Source organism: Salmo salar, chromosome ssa12 (assembly GCF_905237065.1).
Source record: "Salmo salar chromosome ssa12, Ssal_v3.1, whole genome shotgun sequence".
Classification (NCBI taxonomy): Eukaryota; Metazoa; Chordata; class Actinopteri; order Salmoniformes; family Salmonidae; genus Salmo; species Salmo salar.
In genome coordinates, this window is record NC_059453.1 from 63,543,217 (window position 1) to 63,569,735 (window position 26,519).

The following is a 26,519-nucleotide window of genomic DNA, read 5'->3' on the forward strand; positions in this document are numbered from 1 at the left end:
CGCTGGAGGAAGGTAGCTTGTTAAATAATAAAACTTTTAGTAATTTAGTATAACATGTTTCTAATTTTGAAAATAAAAATGCAATCACAAATTGGATAGTGAGCATAAATTGCATTTCTATAGCTGCATGGATAATTCGGAACAGGGGAATCATTTTCAGAGGGTGTGATAGCTATCAGAAGTTCCCTCTCGGAAAATCCCTTTAGCCTATACTTATGCGTCATCCTATGAAGTTGATATTATGTTGCACATCCCTATCAACAACCGAACATGATAGATAATGTTGATTGGCAGGTGGAATGATGTCCAATGAGAATGCAGGTTGGCCCAGTATTGACCAATGAGGTTGCAGGGCGGGCCCAAGTCTGATCAGTGCACACCACTGAGTTTTTTTTTAATTCTCTTTGTGCACATGCTGCAGAGCTCGAGAAGAATAACATGATATACATAAATTAAGATCTTAATTTGAGCCAGTTTGCTAGAGTAGGAAAATAATGCAGGAGTCTTGACAGGTGCTTCCAGGTGTGTTTTTGTCTGCTCACTGTTTTAATGCTCCCAAACTTAATATTTTAATAAAGCTTTGGTGATTAAGAAGGCGGTCTCAGAAGTCAAACTCTTTATCGATAGTCTTTACAACTTGGAGAATGCTTTGGGCAGGACAAAAAATACAGCCTTCATTGAGAGGAGGGGAGGCTATGCCTGGTTTTTAATAAAAGGAAATGGGAAAAAACATTAGTCTATTATGTTTCTAAATACAAGGTTTATATCTGCGCTTAAGCTGTCAAAATCCATTGCTAAGACCAGCTTTTAATTGGTCTTATATATCCCCACCAGTTCTGCCTGAAATTGGCACTTTGGTGCACGTTTTTTAAGGACACACCTCAGATATTGCCACCCCTTCCACCTCAGCACAAGCGAGCTCATATAAGACAGGTAAATTACCAATCTTGGTGCAAGGGTTGGTAAATAGCACAGCGCCGGCTTAACATGTTGAAATTGCCAACGAGCGTGCATTTGACAATTGCTCTTACTTAATGCCAGCCGAAAATAGAGCCCTCTTTATTTTCACACACTTACGTTTGGCAATACTCAACAACATGTTGAGTTCTCTCAAGCTCTTCCAGTCAAACTTAAAACAGAATCTTTCTCATCTGCAGCTGGGACATAGATTATGACCAAAGACCAGAAATCAGGTTAAACTCTGAGATACTGTAAAATCCATGCAGCCTCTCATCAACAGACCGACCAATCCTTGACAAGAAGCAGTCAGTGACTCACAGTTTGATGGCAAAGAGAGAAAATGCCGAGAGGCTATTTGCTGATTCACTGTCAAGCATGATGATGTAGTTTCTTTGCATGTTGTAGACAGGGCAGAAATGCCAGCCTTAATGACCCAATTAGCCAGTAGCCCTTTTCTGCAGTCAAAATGACCTAGTGGCCTCATGGGTGGAATATTATTATTTCATTTTTTTTTAGAAACTAAAATCTGGTGTTTCTATATTAAACAGTGTATTTTACTATTGGGATGCAAACTCATAATTGAATACATTTCAACTCAATCTCTAACATGGTACAGATTTGTTTTAGCCCATAACGATGTGTGTGTGAGGTGTATACATTTGTTTCCAAGTGTATTTGTTTAAGACTACACACTCTGTGTGACCATGATTTAGCCCACTGCAGTAAAAGGTTAAACGACAGTACTGCAGAACTGACAGTCAATTCCCAGTTCAAAATAAAAACATAGAGCCGTCTCAATCTATCGGTTTGGTTTCAATGCTCTTCGGCTGCTCATATAAGCCGCCCACATTGAATTACACTGCTTCCGCCATTACAAGCAGGAATTCTTACAGTATTTATTTTCCCTGTCTATGACGAGCTTGGCCTTACCAGCATGTAGAGGTTCTCCCAGAAGTCTTGGGTCATGAGGCGGAAGAGAGTGAGAAAGGCCCAGCCGAAGCTGTCAAAGCTGGTGTACCCGTAGTTTGGGTTTCTCCCGGCCTTCATACACGTGTAGCCCTCAGGGCACCGCCTGGGAGGAAGGGAGGGAGGAATAGAGGGAGCGGAGGGAGAAGGGGAGTCATGATTTACAAGTAAATCTCCCATTGACATCGACGCATGATTTGCGTTAAAGTCTTAGTTATGTTAGGATTATTTTCTGTTGTTCCCTTTTATGGTGGCTATTCCAACCTACTGGAGGTTTAATTTTGAAGTCATAGATCATGAGACTCACCCTGAGTCCGAGCTGTTTCCACACAGTAGAGCATCCAGCTGCCCAGGAATGAAATAGAAGTTCCCTGAAAAAGTTAAGGACATCTTTATCTTCATCTGACTCATACATTTAGACTGTTTCAGGCTCTTATGGTTATGTGGAATGTGGGACTGTGTTTATTTACGATGTGCAGTGGACTCACCATCATTCATATATACTGTATTCTGCATGTTCTTTTATCTAAGCCAGACATGTACAAACAAATGTCTTTCTGTCTAGTCGTGTACATACAGTGCCTTCAGAAAGTATTCATATCCCTTATCTTATTCCACATTTTGTTGTTACAGCCTGAATTCAAAAATGTATTAAATAGATGGTTTGTTTGCCACCAATCTACACAAAATACCCCATAATGACAAAGTGAAAACATGTTTTAAAAATGTTAGCAAATTTATTGAAAATAAAATACAGAAATATCTAATTTACATAAGTATATATATTTATTTTACTTTAGTTTATTTTGTAAATATTTTCTTAAAACTGCATTATTGGTTAAAGTCTTGTAAGTAAGCATTTCACAGTAAGGTCTACACCTGTTGTATTCAACGCATGTGATAAATAACATTTGATTAGATTTGATTTTGATTTTCAAACTGATTTATTCCAAAACTGTAACTAGGCCACTCAGGAACATTCAATGTTGTCTTTCATGCAACTCCAGTGTATATTTGGCCTTGTTTTGGGTTATTCTTCTGCTGAAAGGTGAATTAGTCTCCCAGTGTCTGCTAGAAAGCAGACTGAACCAGGTCTTCCTCCAGGATTTTGCCTGTGCTTAGCTCAATTTCATTTATGTTTATCCTAAAAAACTCCCTAGTCCTTGCCAATGACAAGCATACCCATAACATGATGCAGCCCCTAACATATGTGTTGTGTTGGATTTGCCCCTAACATAACACTTTGTATTCAAGACAAAGCAATGGATTTCTTTGCCACATTTGTAGCAGTTTTACTTTAGCTCCTTATTGCGAACAGGATGCATGTTTTGGAATATTTTTATTCTGTATAGGCTTCCTTCTTTTCACTCTTTCATTTAGGTTAGTATTGTGGAGTAACTACAATACTGTTGATCCATCCTCAGTTTTCTCCTATCACAGCCATTAAACTCTGTAACCATTTTAAAGACACCATTGGCCTCATTGTGAAATTCCTGAGCGGTTTTCATCCTCTCTGGCAACTGAGTTAGGAAGGACACCTGTATCTTTGTAGTGACTGTGTGTATTGAAACACCATGATCAAAGGGATATTCAATGTCTGCTTTTTTTTACCCATTAACCACTAGATGCCCTGTTTTGCGAGGCATTGGAAAACCTCCCTGGTCTTTGTGGTTGAATCTGTGTTTGAAATTCACTGCTCGACTGAGGGACCTTAGAGATAATTGTATGTGTGGGGTACAGAGATGAGAAAGTCATTCAAAAATCATGTTAAACACTATTATTGAACACAGAGTCCATGCAACTTATTATGTGACTCGTTAAGCACATCTTTTACTCCTGAACATATTTACATAACAAATGGATTGAATACTTATTGACTCAAGAAATTTCAGCTTTTAATTTGTAATTAATTTCTAAAAGATTCTAAAAACATAATTCCAGTTAGACATTGTGGGATATTGTGTATAGGCCAGTGACACAAATCTCTATTTAATCTGTTATAAATTCAGGCTTTAACACAACAAAATGTGAAAAAAAGTCAAGGTGTGTGAATACTTTCTGAAGGAACTGTACGTGTCTTTTGGTCTAGTCATGATGTGACGATCCCAAATTAATTTGAACATCGCAGTTCGTCTCCTCCCGATGCTGCCTTGCCCCTTCAATTTCCCATTAAGTAGCCAGCACACTCGGGTTGAATATTTTCCAGAAAATCTACAAATGTTCCTTTCAAAGAAAATTGCAACCCCTCGCAACCCCTCGGGTATTCCTGTTCCCCAACCGTAAATGCTATTTAAAAGCATATAATAGCCTACGAGCAAAAAAACGAAGAAATACATTTGTTGTTGTATTTGCTGCAATTGAAACAACTCAAAGTTCTCTGAAAGTCGCCACAATATGTAGTTCATGTAGCCTAGTTTAAATGTATGCCTATGAAGCACTGTTGGCCGACTTGGCCGAAAATATTATGAGGTTAGGGATGAATCGACATTTACAGAATGGGTACCTGGAGGAAAATGGGGAAGGGTCATTCTTTTTCAATTTCAGTCAAGGGGAAGGTTTAGTATATTTTTTATATCTAGTCCAGGGGAGGGTCATGTAATTTGTAATTGATGAAATTTAAATATTTCTCAGTGTTTTAATATTAGTTGCTTATTAGGCTATATATCGATGTGTGCCCGATGCCGGCCCTCATCTTTGATTCTCTGCTGGGCGCGCAATATCAAGTGTGCTTATAGGATATTTAGTGTGGTCTTTATCAAATGATCCATAGCCTATAGGCTACGAAGTGAATGCTCGGAGAAGCACAAAGCAAAGTTATATTTCTAAGATAGGTGCTGGGATGGTGTGAATAAAACTAGGCTGCATTACACACTGCAATGGCTATTCTAAGACTGAGCCCCGGCCTGCTCTGCTCTTACTGATAAACACCTTTTTTGTGCTGCCTACCAACCTTGTGCTGTGTAGGCCTACAGTGGCATTTCAGGAGGAGAGTCAAAGAATTCTTCAGAAAATAATTTTTGATTAGGCTTAGTCCGAAAAATGCAATGTCTTGGGCGTGGACTAGCCTATGTTCTGTTCAGTTTGAGAAGGAGAGTGCGAAGATGAGAAGGTGGACCGGAGGTCAACTTTAATAGCTTGCTACTACTATAATTGATTTGAATAAAAACAATATGTTACTTGCCCATGATGTATTTATCAGAGTTATTGACCTCACAATGAGCCAGATTCGAGTAACTTACATTGTGGTGCTGAAACTTGAAGCAGCAGTCGTGACACAATCAATCAGAAATTGACAGCTCATGGTACTGAAAGTAGGCAAATTAAAGTAGGCATAATTCATTTCAACCTCTTCATTTTAATTTGACTTTACTAACAACAAGAAGGCTTTGTGTTAGAGTCTATTTCTTCCTATTTAGAAAATAAAAGGTAGGTTGACAAACGAAATTAGGCTATAGGCTGCTATACAGTGCATTCGGAAAGTATTCACACCCCTTAACTTTTTCCACATTTTGTTATGTTACAGCCTTGTTCTAAACTGGATTAAATGTTTTAAATTCCTCATCAATCTACACACAATACCCTATAATGACAAAGTGAAAACAGGAAATTATAAATGTTTGCAAATGTATTAACAATAAAAGAGAGACTCACGGGTGGTGCAGTGGTCTAAGGCACTGCATTGCAGTGTTGCGGCATCACTACAGCCTGGGGTTCGATCCCAGGCTGTATCACAACAAGCCGTGACCGGGATTCTCATAGGGCGGCGCACAATTGGCCCAGCATCGTCCGAGTTAGGGGAGGGGTTGGCAGGGTGGCTTTACTTGGCTCATCGTGCTCTAGTGACTCCTTGTGGTGGTCCCGGTGCCTGCAAGCTGACTGTGGTCGTCAGTTGAACAGGGTTTCCTCCGACACATTGGTGTGGCTGGCTTCTGGTGTAAGTGAGCGGTTGTTAAGAAGCAGCGCAGCTTATTTGGTCGTGTTTCGGAGGAATAATGACTCGACCTTCGCCTCTCCCGAGCCCATTGGGGAGTTGCAGCGATGAGACTGGATTTAAATTTGATATCAAAAAATTGGGAAGAAAATGGGGGTAAACAATTTATTTTGTCACACTGAGCAAATTTTTGGTCTCGTGAGGGGAAGAATGAATATTGTGAGAATTTTGTGTGACTTCCGGTGCGTGTTTACAGTGAACACTGAGACTTTTCCCTTAGAGTTTTAGACAGTAGCTAATAGGCTATTGTGGCTATTTGAGCATAATGTAGACCTACCAGCAATCCCATAACATTTTCACATGGAAATAGCTTTTAATTTCTATGATCTAGCCTACAGTAGCCTATATGTGGTGTTCAATGCAGGCCTTTACTTGTCTGTAACACCATGGTCCAACTAGTTGACTGTAAATTGCATTGTACTGTGTTGTATGATGCAAGAAACCACTTTACAAAATAAAAATTATTATTATTATCATACAGGCTAACCCTCTGCATATTGGCTTATTTGCATATTCCAGCCTGTCTCAAAATACAACACCGCCCCTTTAATTAACACATACGATTTTTACCTGACTGGCTTTTCAAAGACAGTTTGAAATGTAGCCTAGATGTTTTGTAATCTTATAGGAAGCAATAACTCCCCATTGCTGACCTATACTTATCTATAACTGGGTTATAACACGCCAACTAACAAAGAATATCAACAAATGTGCACACATGCGGCTCTGTGCTCTGATCTGAACTGATCTGAAAAGCACATTCACTCTTGGGTGATTGAAAGACCGCTTGTGGGCTACCCCACCAATAGAATTGTACTCCATTGTGCTCTGGCTCTACCTACAACAAAATCACCGACTCAATCTTGCAAAGGTAGATTTGTTTTGGATTGTTGCATTGAAAAGGGGCTGATTTAATGTTGATTCGATCACCAAAAAAACGTTGATCTATATAGTGCAAACTAATGGGGCGAAGTGAAGTTCAATCTCTTGCGTCTCTGCATGGCCTGGCATTTCTTCTGCGTGGCTGTCCTGGAGGAGGTGCGAGGCTATGACGCCATTGATCCTCTCTCTCATCCACTACCATGCATTCTAAATCCAGCATGTACACACTCGCTCACATGCATAAAAAAATACGCTTTTATTTTATTTGGGCTTTACAGGAAGTAGACAAATGTCTAAAACAGCATATTTAAGTCTCTGGTCTGTCCAAGAAGTGAGGGTAAAGAATAAGGATGTTCTCTGCTATCCACTTTATGTTTAAATTATTATTTTTGGTATAGGGGAGGGTGACTTCTTTTTTTCAAGCGTTAAGGGAGGCTTTAGGTAAAGTATATTTTGCTGAAGGGAGGGCCATCCATTTTAATTTCAAATAGGTCAGATTTTTTCCATGTAACCTAAATAACGTTCACTCCCTTATTACAGCCTAGTGAAAATAAAACATTTTTTAGCCCACCTTTGACTGAAAGAGGTCCTTTTCTCGCACCTTGCACCTGGATATCAAATCAAATCAAATGTTATTTGTCACATGCGCCAAATACAACAGGTGTAGTAGACCTTATAGTGAAATGCTTACTTACAAGCCCTTAACCAACAATGCAGTTTCAAGAAAATCCCCAAAAAAGTAAGAGATAAGAATAACAAATAATTAAAGAGCAGCAGTAAATAACAATAGCGGGGCTATATACAGGGGGTACCAGTACAGAGTCAATGTGTCAATGTGCGGGGGGCACCGGTGTTGAGGTAATTCAGGTAATTGTGAACATGTAGGTAGAGTTATTTAAGTGACTAATAATAGATAATAACTGAGAATAACAGAGAGTAGCAGCAGCGTAGAAGAGGGTGGGGGATTGGTGGGGGGGGGGGGCTTTGCAAAATGTCTGGGTAGCCATTTGATTTGCTGTTCAGGACTCTTATGGCTTGGGAATAGAAGCTGTTTGGAAGCCTCTTGGACCTAGACTTGGCGCTCCGTTACCGCTTGCCATGTGGTAGCAGAGAGAACAGTCTATGACTAGGGTGGCTGGAGTCTTTGACCATTTTTAGGGACTTCCTCTGACACCGCCCGGTATAGAAGGTCCTGGATGGCAGGAAGCTTGGCCCCGGTGATGTACTGGGCCGTACGCACTACATTTACATTTATTTTTTTATTTTAGTTTTTGTACTGGCCCCCCGTGGGAATTGAACCCACAACCCTGGCGTTGCACACACCATGCTGGCATTGCAAACACCATGCTCTACCAACTGAGCCACAGGGAAGGCCTACCCTCTGTAGTGCCTTGCGGTCGGAGGCCGAGCAGTTGCCATACCAGGCAGTGATGCAACCTGTCTGGATGCTCTCGATGGTGCAGCTGTAAATCCTTTCGAGGATCTGAGGACCCATGCCAAATCTTTTCAGTCCCCTGAAGGGGAATAGGTTTTGTCGTGACCTCTTCACGACTGTCTTGGTGTGCTTGGACCATGTTAGTTTCTTGGTGATGTGGACGCCAAGGAACTTGAAGCTCTCAACCTGTTGCACTACAGCCCTGTCGATGAGAATAGGGGAGTGCTCGGTCCTCCTTTTCCTGTACTCCACAATCATCTCCTTTGTCTTGATCACGTTGAGAGAGAGGTTGTTGTCCTTGCACCACACGGTCAGGTCTCTGACCTCCTCCCTATAGGCTGTCTCATCATTGTCGGAGATCAGGCCTACCACTGTTGTGTCATCAGCAAACTTAATGATGGTGTTGGAGTCATGCATGGCCATGCAGTCATGAGTGAACAGGGAGTACAGGAGGGCACTAAACACACACCCTTGAGGGGCCCCCATGTTGAGGATCAGCTTGGCGGATGTGTTGTTACCTACCCTTACCACCTGGGGGCGGCCCGTCAGGAAGTCCAGGATCCAGTTGCAGAGGGAGGTGTTTAGTCCCAGGGTCCTTAGCTTAGTGATGAGCTTTGAGGGCACTAGGGTGTTGAACGCTGAGCTATAGTCAATGAATAGCATTCTCACATTGGTGTTCCTTTTGTCCAGATGGGAAAGGGAAGTATGGAGTGCAATAGAGATTGCATCATCTGTGGATCTGTGGATCTGCAAATTAGAGTGGGTGTAGGGTATCTGGGATAATGACCAGCCTTTCAAAGCATTTCATGGCTACAGACGTGAGTGCTACGAGTCGGTAGTCATTTAGGCAGGTTACCTTAGTGTTCTTGGGCACAGGGACTATGGTGGTCTGCTTGAAACATGTTGGTATTACAGACTCAGACAGGGAGAGGTTGAAAATGTCAGTGAAATCACTTGCCAGTTGGTCAGCGCATGCTTGGAGTACACGTCCTAGTAATCCGTCTGGCCCAGCGGCCTTGTGAATGTTGACCTGTTTAAAGGTCTTACATCGGCTGCAGAGACCGTAATCACACAGTCATCTGGAACAGCTGATGCTCTCATGCATGTTTCAGTGTTACTTGCCTCGAAGCGAGAATAGAAGTTATTTAGCTCGTCTGGTAGGCTCGTGTCACTGGGCAGCTCGTGGCTGTGCTTCCCTTTGTAGTCTGTATTAGTTTGCAAGCCGTGCCACATCCGACGAGCGTTGGAGCCGGTGTAGTACGATTAGATCTTAGTCCTGTATTGATGCTTTGCTTGTTTGATGGTTTGTCGGAGGGCATAGCAGGATTTCTTATAAGCTTCCGGGTTAGAGTCCCGCTCCTTGAAAGCAGCAGCTCTACCCTTTGGCTCAGTGCGAATGTTGCCTGTAATCCATGGCTTTTGGTTTGGGTATGTACGTACAGTCACTGTGGGGACGACGTCATCAATGCACTTATTGAGGAAACCAGTGACTGATGTGGTGTACTCCTCAATGGCATTGGAATAATCCCGGAACATATTCCCGTTTGTGCTAGCAAAACAGTCATGGAGTTTAGCATCTGCTTCATCCGCCCACTTTGTTATAGACCAAGTCACTGGTGCTTCCTGCTTTAATTTTTGCTTGTAGGCAGGAATCAGGAGGATAGAGTTATGGTCAGATTTGTCTCTTTGTGTGGAGTAAAGGTGGTCTAGAATCCTTTTCTCCCTCTGGTTGCACATTTAACATTCTGATAGAAATGAGGTAAAACTGATTTAAGTTTCCCTGCATTAAGGTCTCCGGCCACTAGGACCGTCGCCACTGGATGAGTGTTTTCCTGTTTGCTAATGGCGGAATACAGCTCATTGAGTACGGTTTTAGTGCCAGCTTCGGTCTGTGGTGGAATGTGGACAGCTACAAAAAATACAGATGAAAACTCTCTCGGTAGATGTGTGGTCTACGGCTTATCATGAGATACTCTACCTCAGGCTAGCAAAACCCTGAGACTTCCTTAGATATCGTGCACCAGCTATTGTTTACAAAAATGCATAGACCCCCGCCCCGTGTCTTACCAGAAGCTGCTGTTCTGTCCTGCCGATAGAGTGTATATCCCGCCAGCTGTATGTTCTTAATGTCATCGTTCAGCCACAACTCGGTGAAACATAAGATATTACAGTTTTTAATGTCCCGTTGGTAGGATATACGTGCTTTTAGTTCGTCCCATTTATTTTCCAGCGATTGAACGTTAGCTAGCAGAATGGAAGGCAAGGGCAGATTAGCCACTCATCACCTGATCCTCACAAGGCATCCTGATCTCGTTCCGCGAAACCTACGTTTCCTTTTCCAGCGAATCACAGGGATCTGGGCCTGGTCGGGTGTCCGTAGTATATCCCTTGCGTCCGACTCATTGAAGAAGAACTCCTCGTCCAATTTGAGGTGAGTAATCCCAGTTCTGACGTCCAGAAGCTCTTTTTGGCCATAAGAGATGGTAGCAGCAACATTTTGTACAAAACAAGTTACGAACAACGCAATTTTTTTTTATAATAGCATGGTTGGTTAAGAGCCGATAAGACGGCAGCCCTACCCTCCGGCTCCATCTTTTCCAAACTCAGGGTAATTTGAAAAGGTTGTGGCTGTTTTTACTTTATAACCGTTCGATTCCTGTGTATATTTACCAATTTACATTAGTAGCCTGAAAGCATGTAAAAAAATTATATATTGATTGCTATTATACGCTATTAAATAGCATTTCCAGTTTGAACAGGTATACCCGGGATAACCGGAATGAGCTTGCAATTTTCAGCAGTGTAAGTTTACTTGAATTACTTACCTGGCCAGAGTATTGTTTATGCCCGAGGTACTCGACTTTAATAAATGAACCAATATTATAATTTGAGTGGATAAAAAAAAGTGTTTCATGTGATGCAATTTATGTCGTGAAATTATATATTTTTTCTGATTTAATTTAGGTGAATACAAGAAAACCCAAAGATCTAAGTTGTTTGAGGTTATTTCAAATCAATGTGCATTTAAGGGGTTTAGGAGAAGTTTCCATTCTATCACTGACTTTTTCATGAGTCCTTTGTAATGGTTCACTACAATGGGGTAGGCTAGTCTCTATTCAACCTTGGATTTGGCTCAAGTACTTGGACAGTAACCTGCTCTGCCTCCCATTGCAGGAGCAGGTGGTGTGGAACACAGCAGCTCTAGCAACCAACCCCTTTTCCTTGGATAGCAGAAAGACCAGATATATACAGTTGAGATTTTTTGGCAGTGGCCTACACAAAATACCACACAATGTCAAAGTCAAATTATGTTTTTAGAAATGTTTACAAATTAATAAAAAATTAAAAGCTGAAATATCTTGAGTCAATAAGTATTCAGCCCCTTTGTTATGGCAAGCCTAAATAAGTTCAGGAGTAAAAATGTGCTTAACAAGTCACATAATGAGCTGCATTTTGAATGACTACCTTATCTCTGTACCCGACACATACAATTATCTGTAAGGTCCCTTAGTCAAGCAATGAATTTGAAACACAGATTTAACCAAAAAGACCAGGGAGATTATCCAATGCCTCACAAAGAAGGACACCTATTAGTAGATCGGTAAAAAAAAAAACGAAATGTCATTGAATATCCCTTTGAGCATTAATTACACTTTGGATTGTGTATCAATACACCGAGTCAATACAAAGATACAAGCGTTCTTCCTAAGTTGCAGGAGGGGAAGGAAACCAGGCCAATTGTGACTTTAAAACAGTTACAGAGTTTAATGGCTGTGATAGAAGAAAACTGAGGATGGATCAACAACACTGTAGTTACTCCACAATACTAACCTAATTGACAGAGTGAAAAGAAGGAATCCTGTACAGAATAACATGCATCCTGTTTGCAACAAGACACCAAAAAATGTGGCAAACCAATTCACTTTTTGCCCTGAGTACAAAGTGTTATGTTTGGGAAAAGTCCAATATAACACATTACTGAGTACCACGCTCCATATTTAAAACATATTGGTGTTTGCATCATGTTATGGTATGTTTGTAATCGTTAAGCACTGGGGAATTTTTCAGGATAAAAAAGAAACGGAATTGAGTTAAGCACAGGCAAAATCCTAGAGGAAAACCTGGTTCAGTCTGCTTTCGCCCAGACACTGGGAGAGGAATTCTCCTTTCAGCAGGACAATAACCTAAAACACAAGGCCAAATCTACACTGGAGTTGCTTACCAAGAAGACAGTGAATGTTCCTGCATCGCCGAGTTAGTTTTGACATAAATCTGCTTGAAATTCTATGGCAAGACTTGAAAATGGTTGTCCAGCAATGATCAACAACCAATTTGGCAGAGCTTGAAGAGTTTTTAAAATAATAATGGGGTAATATTGTACAATCCAGGTGTGCAAAGCTCTTAGAGACTTACCCAGAAAGACTCACAGCTGTAATCGCTGCCAAAGTTGTTTCTAACATGTATTGACTCAAGGGTGTGAATACTTATATAAATTAGATATATCTGTATTTCATTTTCAATAAATTAGCAAAAATGTCTTCAAACATGTTTTCACTTTTAATCCATTTGAATTCAGGCTGTAATACAACAAAATGTGGAATAAGTCAAGGGGTATTAATACTTTTTAAAGGCACTGTAGCTGTTCGAATGCTCCAGAATAGAATATCTGGGTGGTCAGATTTATCCTTTGTCCTTTTGAGACAGATGAGTGACATCATTTCGCCAGTGCCTTGCTCTTCCACAGGGGGCTTACTACACTGTAAAGGTGAGGGAGTGAATTTGACAGTAACTTACAGACAGCTCAGTGGCAATTACATTTCTGTATTTCATATTGCAGTACAGCTACTGTAATCGAAATACAGTATGTAAGCAAGCACTATGTAATGACACACAGTACAATACCGTAGAATTGACTGTATAATACTGTGAAAAAGTAAATGCTACCATAATCGTAATGAGTGAATGAATGAAATTCATTGAGGGGAGGGGTTTGTATTTCACAGTATTTTACTGTAATTACACGGAATTGGTGCAAGCAGGTTGGCTGCTAGGTAATGCGTTTACATATTACAGCATAGGGGAGAGTGGGGTAAGCTGAGCCATCTCTTACATTCAGCGTCACTATGTCAAGGGAAATATATTTTCTTTCTGACAAAGATATCTACATATATTTCAGGATGTTGTGTATCCCTGGAAATAATCAGAATTCATGTAAACATAACAGATTTGAAAATATAGCTTGTCCAAAAAAAGTGGTCTCTTGGCACAACTTATATGATATGGGGTAAGTCGCGTAAAAGGACAGGGTAAGTTGAGCCGCCTTGGGGTACGTGGGTGATGGAGTTCTGTGACAGTGGGTCATAGTGCTGGTAGGTCAACGTTTAATTTGTGGAATGGGTTTTGGTATATTGTTTATCTTAAATGTATGCCTACATTCAGATATAGATATCTCAGTTCAATACCACTTACCCTTCCATTTCTTGACCAGTTGTCTGGGACAGGGACGTTGTTTCGATGTCCCAATTCGTAGAAAAGTTCTCTGCATTTGAGGCTACTAAGCCCATGAAACTGGTCTGCGAAATTCTTGATATATTTAGCCAGCTCAGACTCCGTGTCATCAGATAAGACCTTGTGTGCCTCTGCTACTCTATCATAGCCTCTCTTTCGCACAGATACATGTTCTTTTTCTTTTTTGTCAATGTACCTCTTCAGTGTCATTCGGTCTATTTATTCATCCCTTACTGCTGCTCGAATGGACTTTATCCCTTCTCTCACTTCCTTGGCTGCACTCTGAAGAACCTCAAAGGGGGCTAGACCCCTGCTTATTTTACGTTTATATATATACACAGGGCATGATGATGTCTGCTCTGTAACAATAGAAATGTTGAGTTCATATGCATGCCATATTTCAAAAATACTATGCATATTATGCATAAAACAGACCAAATATAATCATAATTTGTATGGGGTATAGTGGCCGTTGGCTCAACTGGCCCCAAGGCAAACATTTTGACTACATTAGCCCACACAGCTACAAGGATGCACTTTCATGCTAGGTTTAGGAACTTATAATGTAGCTTATAGAGACCCAACTGATGTATGAAACAATCTAAAACAATCTACTTTGGTTTAGATTCAAGCATCATGAAACCTATAACACAATCAATTAATTTGACTTTGTTCAAATAAGTATTTTGGACCTAACTTGCTTTCCACTTATTCCATGTGGTTTCTTCCTCCACAGACTCCATCAAATGATATACCTCTTCCTAAATATTTGGTGACATGATTTATTTTGTGTATGGTTTCCTAGAAACAAGGGGTGGCGCAAATAACACTTTTGCTCAACTTACACCGCTCTCCCCTATCAATGAATATTTGGTGTTTTATATCACTTGCACTTCTAGAGGCCTTAACAAAGGCTTCCAAACTGGCAGCAACTACAGAGCAAAACGACCAAAAGAACATAGCAAAATGCTCAATCTGTAAAGGTTTAAGACTTGTTGCCACTTCAATCTGTCCCCTATACATGGAGCACTATAACCACGCAATATAGCCTCTTACAAGGCACTCCTCAAAATATGTTAATGACACAGCTACAACAATACCATGCACCCACTAGCGGTCAAAATGTTTTTGGTGCTCCAAAAATTCAGTGCGTTACTGTAATCTGTGGGGTGGAATTACAGTACTATTTGAAATACAGCAATTCATTCCCCTCACCCACAACATTTTCCCACAATGCACCAGAATTTACAGTATGCTGCAGTAAAACGTTTCACAGTATTTTAATGTTGATAATACCCCAAATTAACGTATAAATTACAGTTTTCCATTACAGTGTAGAGTGGATGGCCCCCACTCTCTCAGCATTCCAGTTGGGTCACTAAGGATGAGGGACTTTTCAGTATGGGACAAAATAGCCCACGATTACGTCCCATTGTCCCCTTAATCTGAGATAAAGGGCTCTCCGTCATTGGAGTAGACTTGTCACCTCTTACCCCAGACACTACGCTGGTGCATATAGGGAGAGTAATGGGGAGATATTCACCACCCATAGGGTGGGGGACAGTCCAGGAGAACTGAACGGTACCGGATTGACCTCCAGGGTTCCGGCATGCTCATACGAATACCTCAGACTCCATATGCGATGTTTCTCATATAATTAGGAAACATTCTCTGCCTTTTCTGCAGCGTTGTCACATCCTTTTCAGGACGGATGGCATGACTGCCCTGGCGTCTACCAATTGGCTCACCAGAAGCGATAGCCAAGGAAGCGCTGGTTAGCGGAGTTAATGCTACTCTTTTACGACCAGCCATAGCAGCTCCTGTTAAGCAGAGGTCTACTGACCCAAGAGAACAGAGAGATTTTCCATCCTCATCTGGACATGTTGGCCCATGCAAGGCCTGCCACTAAGAGTACATTTTTAGACCATACAGAGTGCCAGGGCCCTTTCCACACGCTCACTGTATAATAAAGTGGCATATGATATGTTGTTTTATGAAGGGTGCACGTCGCTTACGCCCAGTGCCAAATCCTTTAGTCCCATCTTGGGTCCTGTGCTTGAGGCTACTTCACAGCAGCCATTCGAGCTACTGGAAAGAATTGAGCTCTCTCTTTCAAACCACTTTACCATAGCCCTTCTGTCCACAAAGTGAGTGAGTGAGCTGTTTGCACTGTCAGTCCACCACTCGTGCCTGCAATTTGCCACAGGGTTATCCAAGGTTACCTTACAGCCTAACCCCGCCTTTGTGCCTAGTCAGCAATGCGTGTAATTGCCTCATGTTGGAGCTTTTTTATTTTTCTTCCACAGAAGAAGAGTGTCTCAATTGTTTATGTCCATTATGCGAATTACGCACCTACTGTACATTGACATGATGAGAGCTTTACGGAGGAGCAACCAGCTCTTTGTCTCCTGGGCACCTCTCCACATGGGTAGGCCCCTCTCTCGTCAACGGTTATTCCATTGGATAATGGAGGCTGTCATATTAGCCTAAGGGCCCATTCCACCAGAGGCATGGCTACATCATGGGCATTGTTCAAAGGCATCTCTGTACAAGAGATTTGTGATGCTGTATATTGTGCTACCCCTTATTCATAGATTGCTCATCCGTCACTCGGTTGCGTCATGCCATTGTTATGAACGTTCTCAAGCCGCCCTCTACCGGCAGCGCAATAGTGGTGCCCTAAAGTCATGATAAACCCAGTCATTCTGGACAGAGGCTAATGACTGTTTAGTCTAAATTATACTATAGAGCCTGGAAATACGATGACATTACTAAAGTAGTCAAATATTTAGTAGGAAACAACTTTGCCAGGATTATCATGTCGTCAAATTTACTTTAGACAGATGGCAATGTTGTCATTAGCTAGCAAAGTTAATCATAAATAGCTAGCAATGCTAATGTTAGCTAGATAAAATCCGGTGACCTGCCCTCAATCTTAGCTAACTAGTTAACGTTATACTGCATCTAAAGTCAATTTGGCGACATCAAAATGATGGCAAAAGGTTTTCCTACTAATTATTTGCCTACTTTTGAATGGCATTGTATTTCCAAGCCACTGTAATGCACTTTTGATGAAATCTTCATCAGGGCCAAATGATGATGCATTAAGTAGAATGCTCAGTTGGGCATCAGTCCAAAACTAATGTTTCAAACAATATTGAATAGGTGAATACCTTTATGAGGTTTTACCGACTGGAGGTCACTGCGCCTTCCTGGCACATACGTTCCTCAGTGTCGGAGCCTCTGAGGGGTGATACTGTCGGGACTGTTTTGGCTTCCGAGAGCATATCTGTGATACGGTAGTGGGCTATATCCCATTGTGAGCTACCAAAACGAATATTTCAAAGAGAACGTAAAGGGATACTTCGAGATGTTGGCAATGAAACCCTTGATCTACTTCCCCAGCATCAGATTATCTTGCGGATATCATTTTTATGTCTCTGTGTCCAGTATGAAGGAAGATAGAGGTATTTTCACAAGCCAATGCTAACTAGTGTTAACGCAATGACTGGAAGTAATAGACTAACACTAATCAGCAATTGCGCTAACGCTAGTTAGAAACTTCCTAGAAACTACACGCAGAGACATAAAAATGGTATCATCTTATTCATCTGACTTGGGAAGTAGATAAAGGGCTTCATTGACAAAATCCCAAAGTGTCCCTTTAAGGTTACTTTTGTAACCCCGGGTTCTCTGATAGTAGAGTGAGGCATCGCACCGCGCTTCCCTGTTTGCAAGCGTGTGAGGACGAAAGATAGGCTTGAAAATGACCAGAAGGCGGGTCCGACAGGTGTTGTGTGATCTGAGCCTCCATAGTGATCCACCTTAGGAGACATATTAGTCATTTCCATTGTGAGATACCTCACTCTATTATCAGAGAACCGGGGTTACGAAAGTAACCTTAAGTTTTCCATTACAGTGTTTATTTTAGACTATGACAGACAAACAGATGCGATCGACCCATTAAGTAAAAAAGGAGACATTTGATCAGATTCTCTGGTAGGCATGGCCTACCTGGCACCCCTAACTCAAACTCAGCTCAAATGTTATAAGTCGAAACGGTCTTCTGTCTCAGTGTCACACATCTTTTGGCCATGTGTCGGACTCACTCTCGTTCATGATGTATTCGTTCCAGTCGAAGCCCTTACTGCCATTGGCCAGGTAGTTCTCAGTGGAGTTGATTGGCCAGATGACACATTTCTGCCGCAGGTTGCCCATGAAGAGCTGTAGTCCAATCAAGGCGAAGACACTGAGACAGAAGACCGTGAGGATCATAACGTCTGACAATTTCTTCACCGATTGAACTAGAGCACCGACGATGGTCTTGAGTCCTGGGGGGAGGAACCGGACATATGCATTCACACACACACACATACGTGCACACACACACACACACGTATGTATGTGTTTGTGTACACACATACATATAAAACACACAAGCGCACATACATACACACAAACAAAGAGAAATGGGCATTGCTGGAAAGTACAAGCTTAGCTATGAATTATTTGTATAGAGTTTATATAGTAGTATTACAGTGGTAGTATAGTAGCCCATCTCATAAAAGTGTATTTGTTCAAGTTAACGTCAAACCAAAACTACTGCTCTGTTTTGAATTACCAATATCTAAATTTGGACAGGTATAACAGAAGTATTCTAAACTGCAGGCGTATGTGTAATAATAATAATAAAGTGTATGGTTGATATATTTTCCTCTATTTTCCATGAAGAAAGAGGTATTCAAGTCATTGTGTCATTGTGATTGTGTTCCATATTGTTAGTTACTGATAAGTCATATTGAACTAAATTATAGCGAGAATAGGATCCTTGATAACTACATCAAACAATTGCACAATAATTAAAGACACATACAAAACAGCCAAAAGATGGTCAGATATTCAGGCATTTTAAACACCACTACATATAAACACAACAACATTGAGAGTGCCCCTACATAAGATTTCCATAAGACTGACACACTTCAGTGACGATCAGAATACTCCTCAAATGTTCTAAATCAACAAAATTACACTGAGGCAGGCTACATCAAAATGATTCTAAAACCTAATGGGTGATGTAGTTGTGGAGGGATACCAATTTAGGAATTATTTATGTTAATTTATAACATTATGTGAATAAATGTTTTATGTCAATTAGATGCCCTTATGTTATTTTTCTGTTCAAGTCCGGGTTTCACAGGCAGTGTAGAGCATCCTTGGAATCAGTAGGGCCACTCATAAAATATATGGAAACAACTACAAAATATCCACCAGATTGACCAAACACAGCAGCACTGCACAACGAAGAGAGAGCGTAGGACTGGGCTCAGTCAGAGGAGGAAGAAGTGAGAAGAGAAGAGAGGACAGGTGAGGGAGGCAAGGGTTAGGGGGCAAGGTTAAGGGGGACAATAGGGAATGACAGGTTGCATGCAGGTAATTTAAACGCCAAGGCTAAAGGAATTGACTCCATGTCATCATCACCTGTCTGTCTGGCAACCGGAATGGTGACTTAGCTTGGTTCCCATGGTTAGAATGGTTCCCATCCTAGGCACCCCCATCATGTCCCACTGGTGCTGTGATCTCCACTGGGTGAGCCTTTTAGGCTGGGGCCCCTTTAGATCAGAGGCCTACACTGGAGACTGAGCCAACACTACTTACTGGACTAGATGTATTTTATGCACAAATTCACATTCACTTCCTGCCCCAGACACTTGTTCAACAACACTTTTGCACCATTAGAGTGTTCTGCAGTCGAAGTTACTACAAAATCTCAAAAGGCTAACTAATACTGTGAACAAATAATGAGTCAGTGTGTGTGTGTGTGTGTGTGTGTGTGTGTGTGTGTGTGTGTGTGTGTGTGTGTGTGTGTGCGTTACATAAAACCTAACTGATTTACAATCCAACACTTCCAATGGTGCAATGTATAAACTGCCCCTGTGCCAATATCTCAACTCCCCCAGAGAAAGAGCTTTCAGTTGGATCTCCAATGTATTTGCATATCACTGTGTTTATTTCCTTTAATTCATTTCTCTGTTGTGTTTATGCCTTATTGTCCCAGGATAAACAGAAACGAGAAGTCCACATTCAGGAGTCACTACTATAGTCATATCTGAATGGAATTCAAAGTAAAGAAGCTCCTTAAAAGCCAGAGTTGTAAGATAAAAAAGCAGGTGTCTTGTAAAGCTTCATGCAGCGTATAATGTATTGTCAAACTAGGCTTGGCAGTCTTAAGAAATTAAATGTTCTTCAAAGTGCTCCGTTATAGTCAGGGGACAAATTTGTTCATACAGAAACATGATGTGTTTTAAGACTGTGGCATAGAAACATCAGTGTTTAAGATTGTGACAACAACTAAGGTAGAAATTTGAACCCAAACTAATCAAATGTCCTAAACGTTATGTATTCACCTACAGTACCAGTCAAAAGTACCAGTCAAAAGTTCCCTGTGGACAGTACTTGTCCAACAGAGAGTGATAATGTGTTTATAGCCACCAAATGAATGAATATACAGTATCATTCAAAAGCTTGGACACACCTACTCATTCAAGGATGAAAACTATGAAATTACACATATGGAATCATGTAGTAACCCAAAAAATGTTTCAAATATATTTAAAAAAAATTACATTCTTCAAAGTAGTCACCCTTTGCCTTGATGACAGCTTGCACACTCTTGAAGAAACACAATCACCTTTTTTGGTTACTACATGTTTCCATATGTCTTATTTCATAGTTTTGATGTCTTCACTATTATTCTACAATGTAGAAAATAGTAAAAATAAATAAAAACCCTTGAATGAGTAGGTGTGTCCAAACTTTTGAATGATACTGTATATTCATTCATTTGGTGGCTATAAACACATTATCACTCTCTGTTGGACAGTGAATCGAAACTCTCTGAAGTCTGAAGAGATACTCATGCATGGTCTAAATAAGAAATGCTTAAAAATACAATGTGTGAGTGTGAAACCCTTGTCTATCACTTTGACTTTGAGGTTAAGATGGCAATAATAATAACTATTCTTTAATTTAAAAAATATATGAACAATATAATTTCTACTGTTCCTCATACTAAGACTCTGAGTTTTCCCTAACCAAGGGAGGGTTATCAACTAGGCCCTGAAGTTTTTCCTGGGGGGAAACTCGGGCTCCTACCCATACTATCTGGTGTCAATATACTGTATGAGGCTGTTAATGTCACTTTGAGGGAGACTACTATTAAAATAATAATACGAAATTTGCTGTGTATTCCACCCACTTATTATAGGCTGTTTGTCTTTTAGTATGTCATATCAGGGCCACCTTTTCCACTTAACACCACAAGACCGCAAGTAGACTGCTAAGCCTATCAAAAATGTATTGCTACCATTTTTGATTGTTTGAAAAATAAAAAGTAAACAAAACAGGTATCATTTCTGATGCATCCTCTTTAAGAGTCTAAAGTAATAAGAAATGATGCGAATCCAATTCATGAGAAATCAAAATAAGCTCAGCCTTAGTATTTAAATGGGAGTCTCACCTGGAATGACTGAAATAGTTTTCAATGCTCGGAGAACCCTGAACGTTCTCAGCGCCGAGACATTCCCCAGGTCCACAAATTCTGTTACATATCTGTAACGGGGTAGGATCACACACAGAACAAAACACCATGACACAAAAAACAAACGGTAACACACACACAAACCCACTGATCAAAAGTGCGGACGCGCAAGCGCATGACACCAGCACCCCACCAGACACCAGAAGAAGATGACCGGCAGGAGGAGTGGACACCACGGCGCGCGAGAGAGAGAAGCGCCTATCCCTCCAGGAGAGAGGAGCGAAGGTAGAAGAGGAAACGAAACGGAAACAAAATCACACCTACAGTGCCTTCAGAAAGTAGTTATACCCCTTAACTCATTTCACATTCTGTTTTGTTACAGCCTGAATAAAAAATTGACTAAATATTTTTTCTTCACCCATCTACACACAATACCCCATAATGACAGTGAACACATGTTTTTAGAAAATGAGATGCAGAAATATCTCTTTTACATAAGTATTCACACCTCTTGAGTCAATACATGTTAGAATTCTCTTTGGCAGCGTTTACAGCTGTGAGTCTTTCTGGGTAAGTCTCTAAGGGGCCGATCTCGACCTAACAATTTATGCCTTTACTACGCACGCCTTTCCTACACACTTATCAGTATTTGGTATTCAGACTTGCCTTATTCAATAGCATAATGCGCTCTGCAGGTGTGGCTACCTTCCGAGCTCTGAATACATTTCATTCAACCATTGAAAACCCTCCCACTTGCTGGCCAACAGATTTTCTTGTGGAGTTTTCATTTAATGGGGTTTTCAGTACATTTATCTTAAGCCATCCCTTTAAATACGGTTCACCTTTAATTCAAATTGTGTCGACAGACTACATAGAATACATAGTGAGAACGGGTTCAGAATATAGGGACCAATGAAAGAAATCCATCTATACATATTTGTCTCCGTTCCAGCACCAACTGGTAGATATAAAAATACTTTTATATAGTTTTTTTTTGGGAGAGCCTTTATCGATGACACTTTTATGTTGATAACTAAAAAATACAGTGGTTTTATTCATCCTGAAAATCAATCCATCACTATGAAAAAGGGGCCTCAATACATGTCATGTTGATGTGATTTTCAGTTTGCTTCCATATGGTTGGTTTCACACTCATCTTTACGGATCATAAAGAAAAATCATCTGAAACAATTGCTATGTGTATTTATAATCCCCTTCTCCAAACTGATTACTCATTTACCTAGCTCTTATCAATAAATCTTATCAAGTTGTAAATTATAATGCATGGAGAATGGTGGTATTTATATCAACAACAAATGGTAGGTTCGCTAGACCTTGTTCATGGTTTCGTGTGTAAAGGTGTTGGAATTATTAGGGAAGTAAGTCAAAGTCAGAATACAGCTTATCTGTAGACACTGTTGGGGTTCGTTTCCTTGTTCCTTGTCAATCATTGGCTCATTGGTGAAATTAGCATTATGACAATATCTTTAATTAAATCATTCAAAATCCTCTATTAATGCAATTGCAGACAGAAGTTGACAACAGGAACATAACGCATGTTTCCGAGTAAGTTCTGCAAAATATAAAAGGTCCCAAGTTATTTTATTAAACTCGAAGTCCAGCCCTAGTGATGTCACTGCCTACGTCATTATCTTCTACTCCTGAGACCAAAACCATGCCTACTCAACACTAAAACTCTTGTTTATATAGCTATCTAAAAGCTTAGCAGTAAATGTCCAAGTTGATTTATAGTGGAATGTCTGACTAATCTCTTATCTCTTACATTCCCCTGCAGAGTTATGTCTTCACAGTCACACATTTCTCAGACAGTTTCTTCATAAGAGGCAGAGAGCCTAGAAAAGTACTGTGGAACAATATTAAACCGCATAATGTATATATATTATTAAACTGTAGTCTAGGACCCTATAAATGTAAGGAGGGAGGGGTCTTATAACCCCTCCCCCTTCTATTAATACAACATAAGCATAATCAATTATTATAATACATCAAACATTTGGTACAGCCCCTATCATGACCCCTAGGTGAACCCCTTTAAACACACCTCCGCCACACCTTCATTTATTCAAGCTCCACCTAAAACTAATAGTTGGTGAATAGCATACTATTCTCATGCTTAAATTCAAGGTCAGAATATGCATAGAGAGAAATGCGTATAAAAAGGGAATTACATTCCATTTACGGCACTTAACTCGGGTCAGAATATGGGCCTATGAGCTTTGCACACCTGGATTGTACAATATTTGCGCATTATTCTTTTTAAAATTCTTCAAGCTCTGTCAAGTTGGTTGTTGATCATTGCCAGACAGCCATTTTCGAGTCTTGCCATAGATTTAAGTCAAAACGTAACTAGGCCACTCAGGAACATTCAATGTTGTCTTTTTAAGCTACCCCAGTGCATATTTAGCCTTGTGTTTTAGGTTGTTGTCCTGCTGAAAGGTGAATTTGTCATCCCGTGTCTGTTGGAAAGCACACTGAACAAGGTTTTCCTCTAGGATTTTGTGTGTGCTTAGCTCTATTCTGTTTATTTTTATCCTAAAAAACTCCCTAGTCCTTGTCAATGACAAGCATACCCACAACATGATGCAGCCACCACCATTCTTGAAAATATGATGAGTAGTACTCAGTGATGTGTTGGATTTGCTTTCAGGTTCATTAATTTTTTGGCAGTTTTACTTTAGTGCCTTATTATAAACAGGGGTTGTACTGTGGAGTAACTACAACGTTATTGATCCATCCTCAGTTTATCCTATCACAGCTACTCTGTAACTGTTTTAAAGTCAGCATTGGCCTCATGGTGAAATCCCTTAGCAGTTTTCTTCCTCTCCGGCAATTGAGTTAGGAAGGACACCTGTATCCTTGTAGTGACTGTGTGTATTGATACACCATCCATAAGTGTAATTAATAACTTCACCATGCTCAAAGGAATAGTCAATGTCTACTTTTTTTTGTTTTAACCCATCTACCAATAGGTCCCCTTCTTTGTGAGGCATTGGAAAACCTGCCTGGTCTTTATGGTTGAATCTGTGTTTGAAATTCACTGTTCGACTGAGGGACCTTACAGATAATTGTATGTGCAGAGATGAGGTAGTCATTCAAAAATCATGTTTAACACTATTATTGCACACAGAGTGAGTCCATGCAACTCATTATGTGACTTGTTAAGCAAATTCTTTCTCCTGAACTTATTTAGGCTTACCACAACAAAGTGGTTGAATATTATTTACTCACGACATGTCAGCTTTCATTTGTAATTAATTTGTAAAAAATTCTAAAAACATAATTGCACTTTGACATTATGGGGTATTGTGTGTGTAGGCCAGAGACACAAATCTCAATTTAATCAATTTTAAATTTAGGCTGTAATACGACAAAATGTGCAAAAAGTCAAGGGGTGTGAATACATTCTGAAGGCACTATAACACTGACCCACCCTGACTCCCCTGCCCCCACACACACACATGCATACTCTTACCTGGGATAACAGAAATTGTTTCAGAACCCTGAACGTACGCAGAGCTGACAAATTGCCTAGGTTTACAAACTCTGTTATACACCTGCAGAGTGGTTCAGATCACAGTTACTCAACAGCCATTACAGAATGAGAGACCGAAGGCAGAGTTGGGGTCAATGCCATTTCAATTCAGTCAATTCAATAAGTAAACTGAAATTGCAATTGCATTTTTTTTCTCATTGAAAAGAACTGAGAAAAAATGGAATTGGAAGTACAGTTTACTTCCTGAATTGACTGAATTGAAACAGAATTGACCCAAACCTTAAAATAAAAAATAAAAAAGTTTTTAAAAAGAAAGGAAGATAGGGGGTAAAATGAAATAAAGCAATACATACATACAATACTCTCTACCGCCATTTCCCTATTTGACCCTTACAATAACTAATACTAGTACCAACACAATACTCAGATGTTAACATACAGGAAAGTCTGATATAAGAGGGACTCACAATAAGATGGAGAAGACATAAGAGATGGGAGAATAATAAATAAAATATGGCCCAAAATGTTTCACAATATTACACATGTAAATCAGAGGAAATATATTGTTGCGGCAAAATTCAGGCAGGGCAATCATTCATTGCCAAAGTCTAACAATTTCAATATTTGCATAACTTTCAATCATCAAAATCTCCCTTTCACCAAATTCTCAGAGACTGCTATCCCTGTTCTTTGAAATCATGTTCTTCAGTAGGATATTTTCCCACCAACATTTTCTATTCACACTTTGAGTTGTGTGTGTGGCTTTATGCAACGTGTTGTTTTTAAAAAGAGAAACAGTGGAGTAATTATACATCATACATTTTACACATCTGTATAAGCTTTACATCATTTCAATGAGCTATGTCACTCTCTAGAATTGAATTAGTGAGCCACAACATTTAAGTGGCTTCTCTTTGAACAAACCCATCCATATATTTATGTGTCACTCGCATAAAATGCAACATTACAAATATACCTGCACTAACATATACTGTATGTTCAATTGATTGATTGATTCAGTTGAATTAATTACATTCTGTTGAATTAGTATTTGGAGATGCTTCTACATCTTGGATTATTTTGCATGTTTTGAAATATTCTCTGATGTGGAATGTCCTGCCTGGCCCAATCTTGTCACTCTGGTAGAGTTGGAGGTATAGAGAGAGATGGAGGTGTAGAGAGAGACGAAGGTGCAGAGAGAGATGGAACTTTAGAGAGAGGTGGAGGTGTAGAGAGAGGGATACGGGGAGGAGGTGGACTACTTACGCCATAGAGATCACCATGAAGTCCAGCCAGTTCCATGGATCTCGTAGAAAAGTGAACCCGTCTATACAAAAGCCTCGTGCCACAATCTTGGTAAGCGATTCGAAGGTGTAGATACCTGTGAAGGTATACCTAGAGCAAAATAAGACGAGAGACAGTGAAAGGGTGAGGTATGTGAATAAATGCATACTAGTTTATACATGTTTTACAAACAGTTTATGAATGTACATAGGGAGTTATAAATCAATACTTACTCTACTATCTTGTTCCATTCTGGAGGATCACTAAACGTCATGAAAACGCAGTTGGTCAAAATGGTGCTCATGATGATCATACTGAATACCGTGAGAGGGAAGAGAGTTAAGAAAATATTGACCATATACACCCGACCACCCATCAACATACTGTTGCAACATAGCTGAATATACTGTGAGACATTACAATGACATATATTCCATCG

At 40.2% G+C, this 26,519-nt stretch overlaps 1 protein-coding gene across 3 annotated transcripts in view; it reads right to left on the reverse strand.

The window, feature by feature from the left end:
- The window catches only part of LOC106565594 (sodium channel protein type 8 subunit alpha), a 116,670-nt gene that overhangs the window by 68,812 nt on the left and 21,339 nt on the right, over positions 1 to 26,519 (reverse strand). For all 3 annotated transcript variants that reach the window (XM_014132898.2, XM_014132896.2, XM_045691638.1), the window contains exons 4-9: positions 26,314 to 26,403; positions 26,063 to 26,191; positions 21,262 to 21,353; positions 17,852 to 18,073; positions 2,234 to 2,297; positions 1,891 to 2,032 (exon numbers count right to left, since the gene is read on the reverse strand). In XM_014132898.2, the coding sequence (XP_013988373.1) occupies positions 1,891 to 2,032; positions 2,234 to 2,297; positions 17,852 to 18,073; positions 21,262 to 21,353; positions 26,063 to 26,191; positions 26,314 to 26,403 (739 nt within the window). The remainder of the gene's footprint in view (positions 1 to 1,890; positions 2,033 to 2,233; positions 2,298 to 17,851; positions 18,074 to 21,261; positions 21,354 to 26,062; positions 26,192 to 26,313; positions 26,404 to 26,519) is intronic.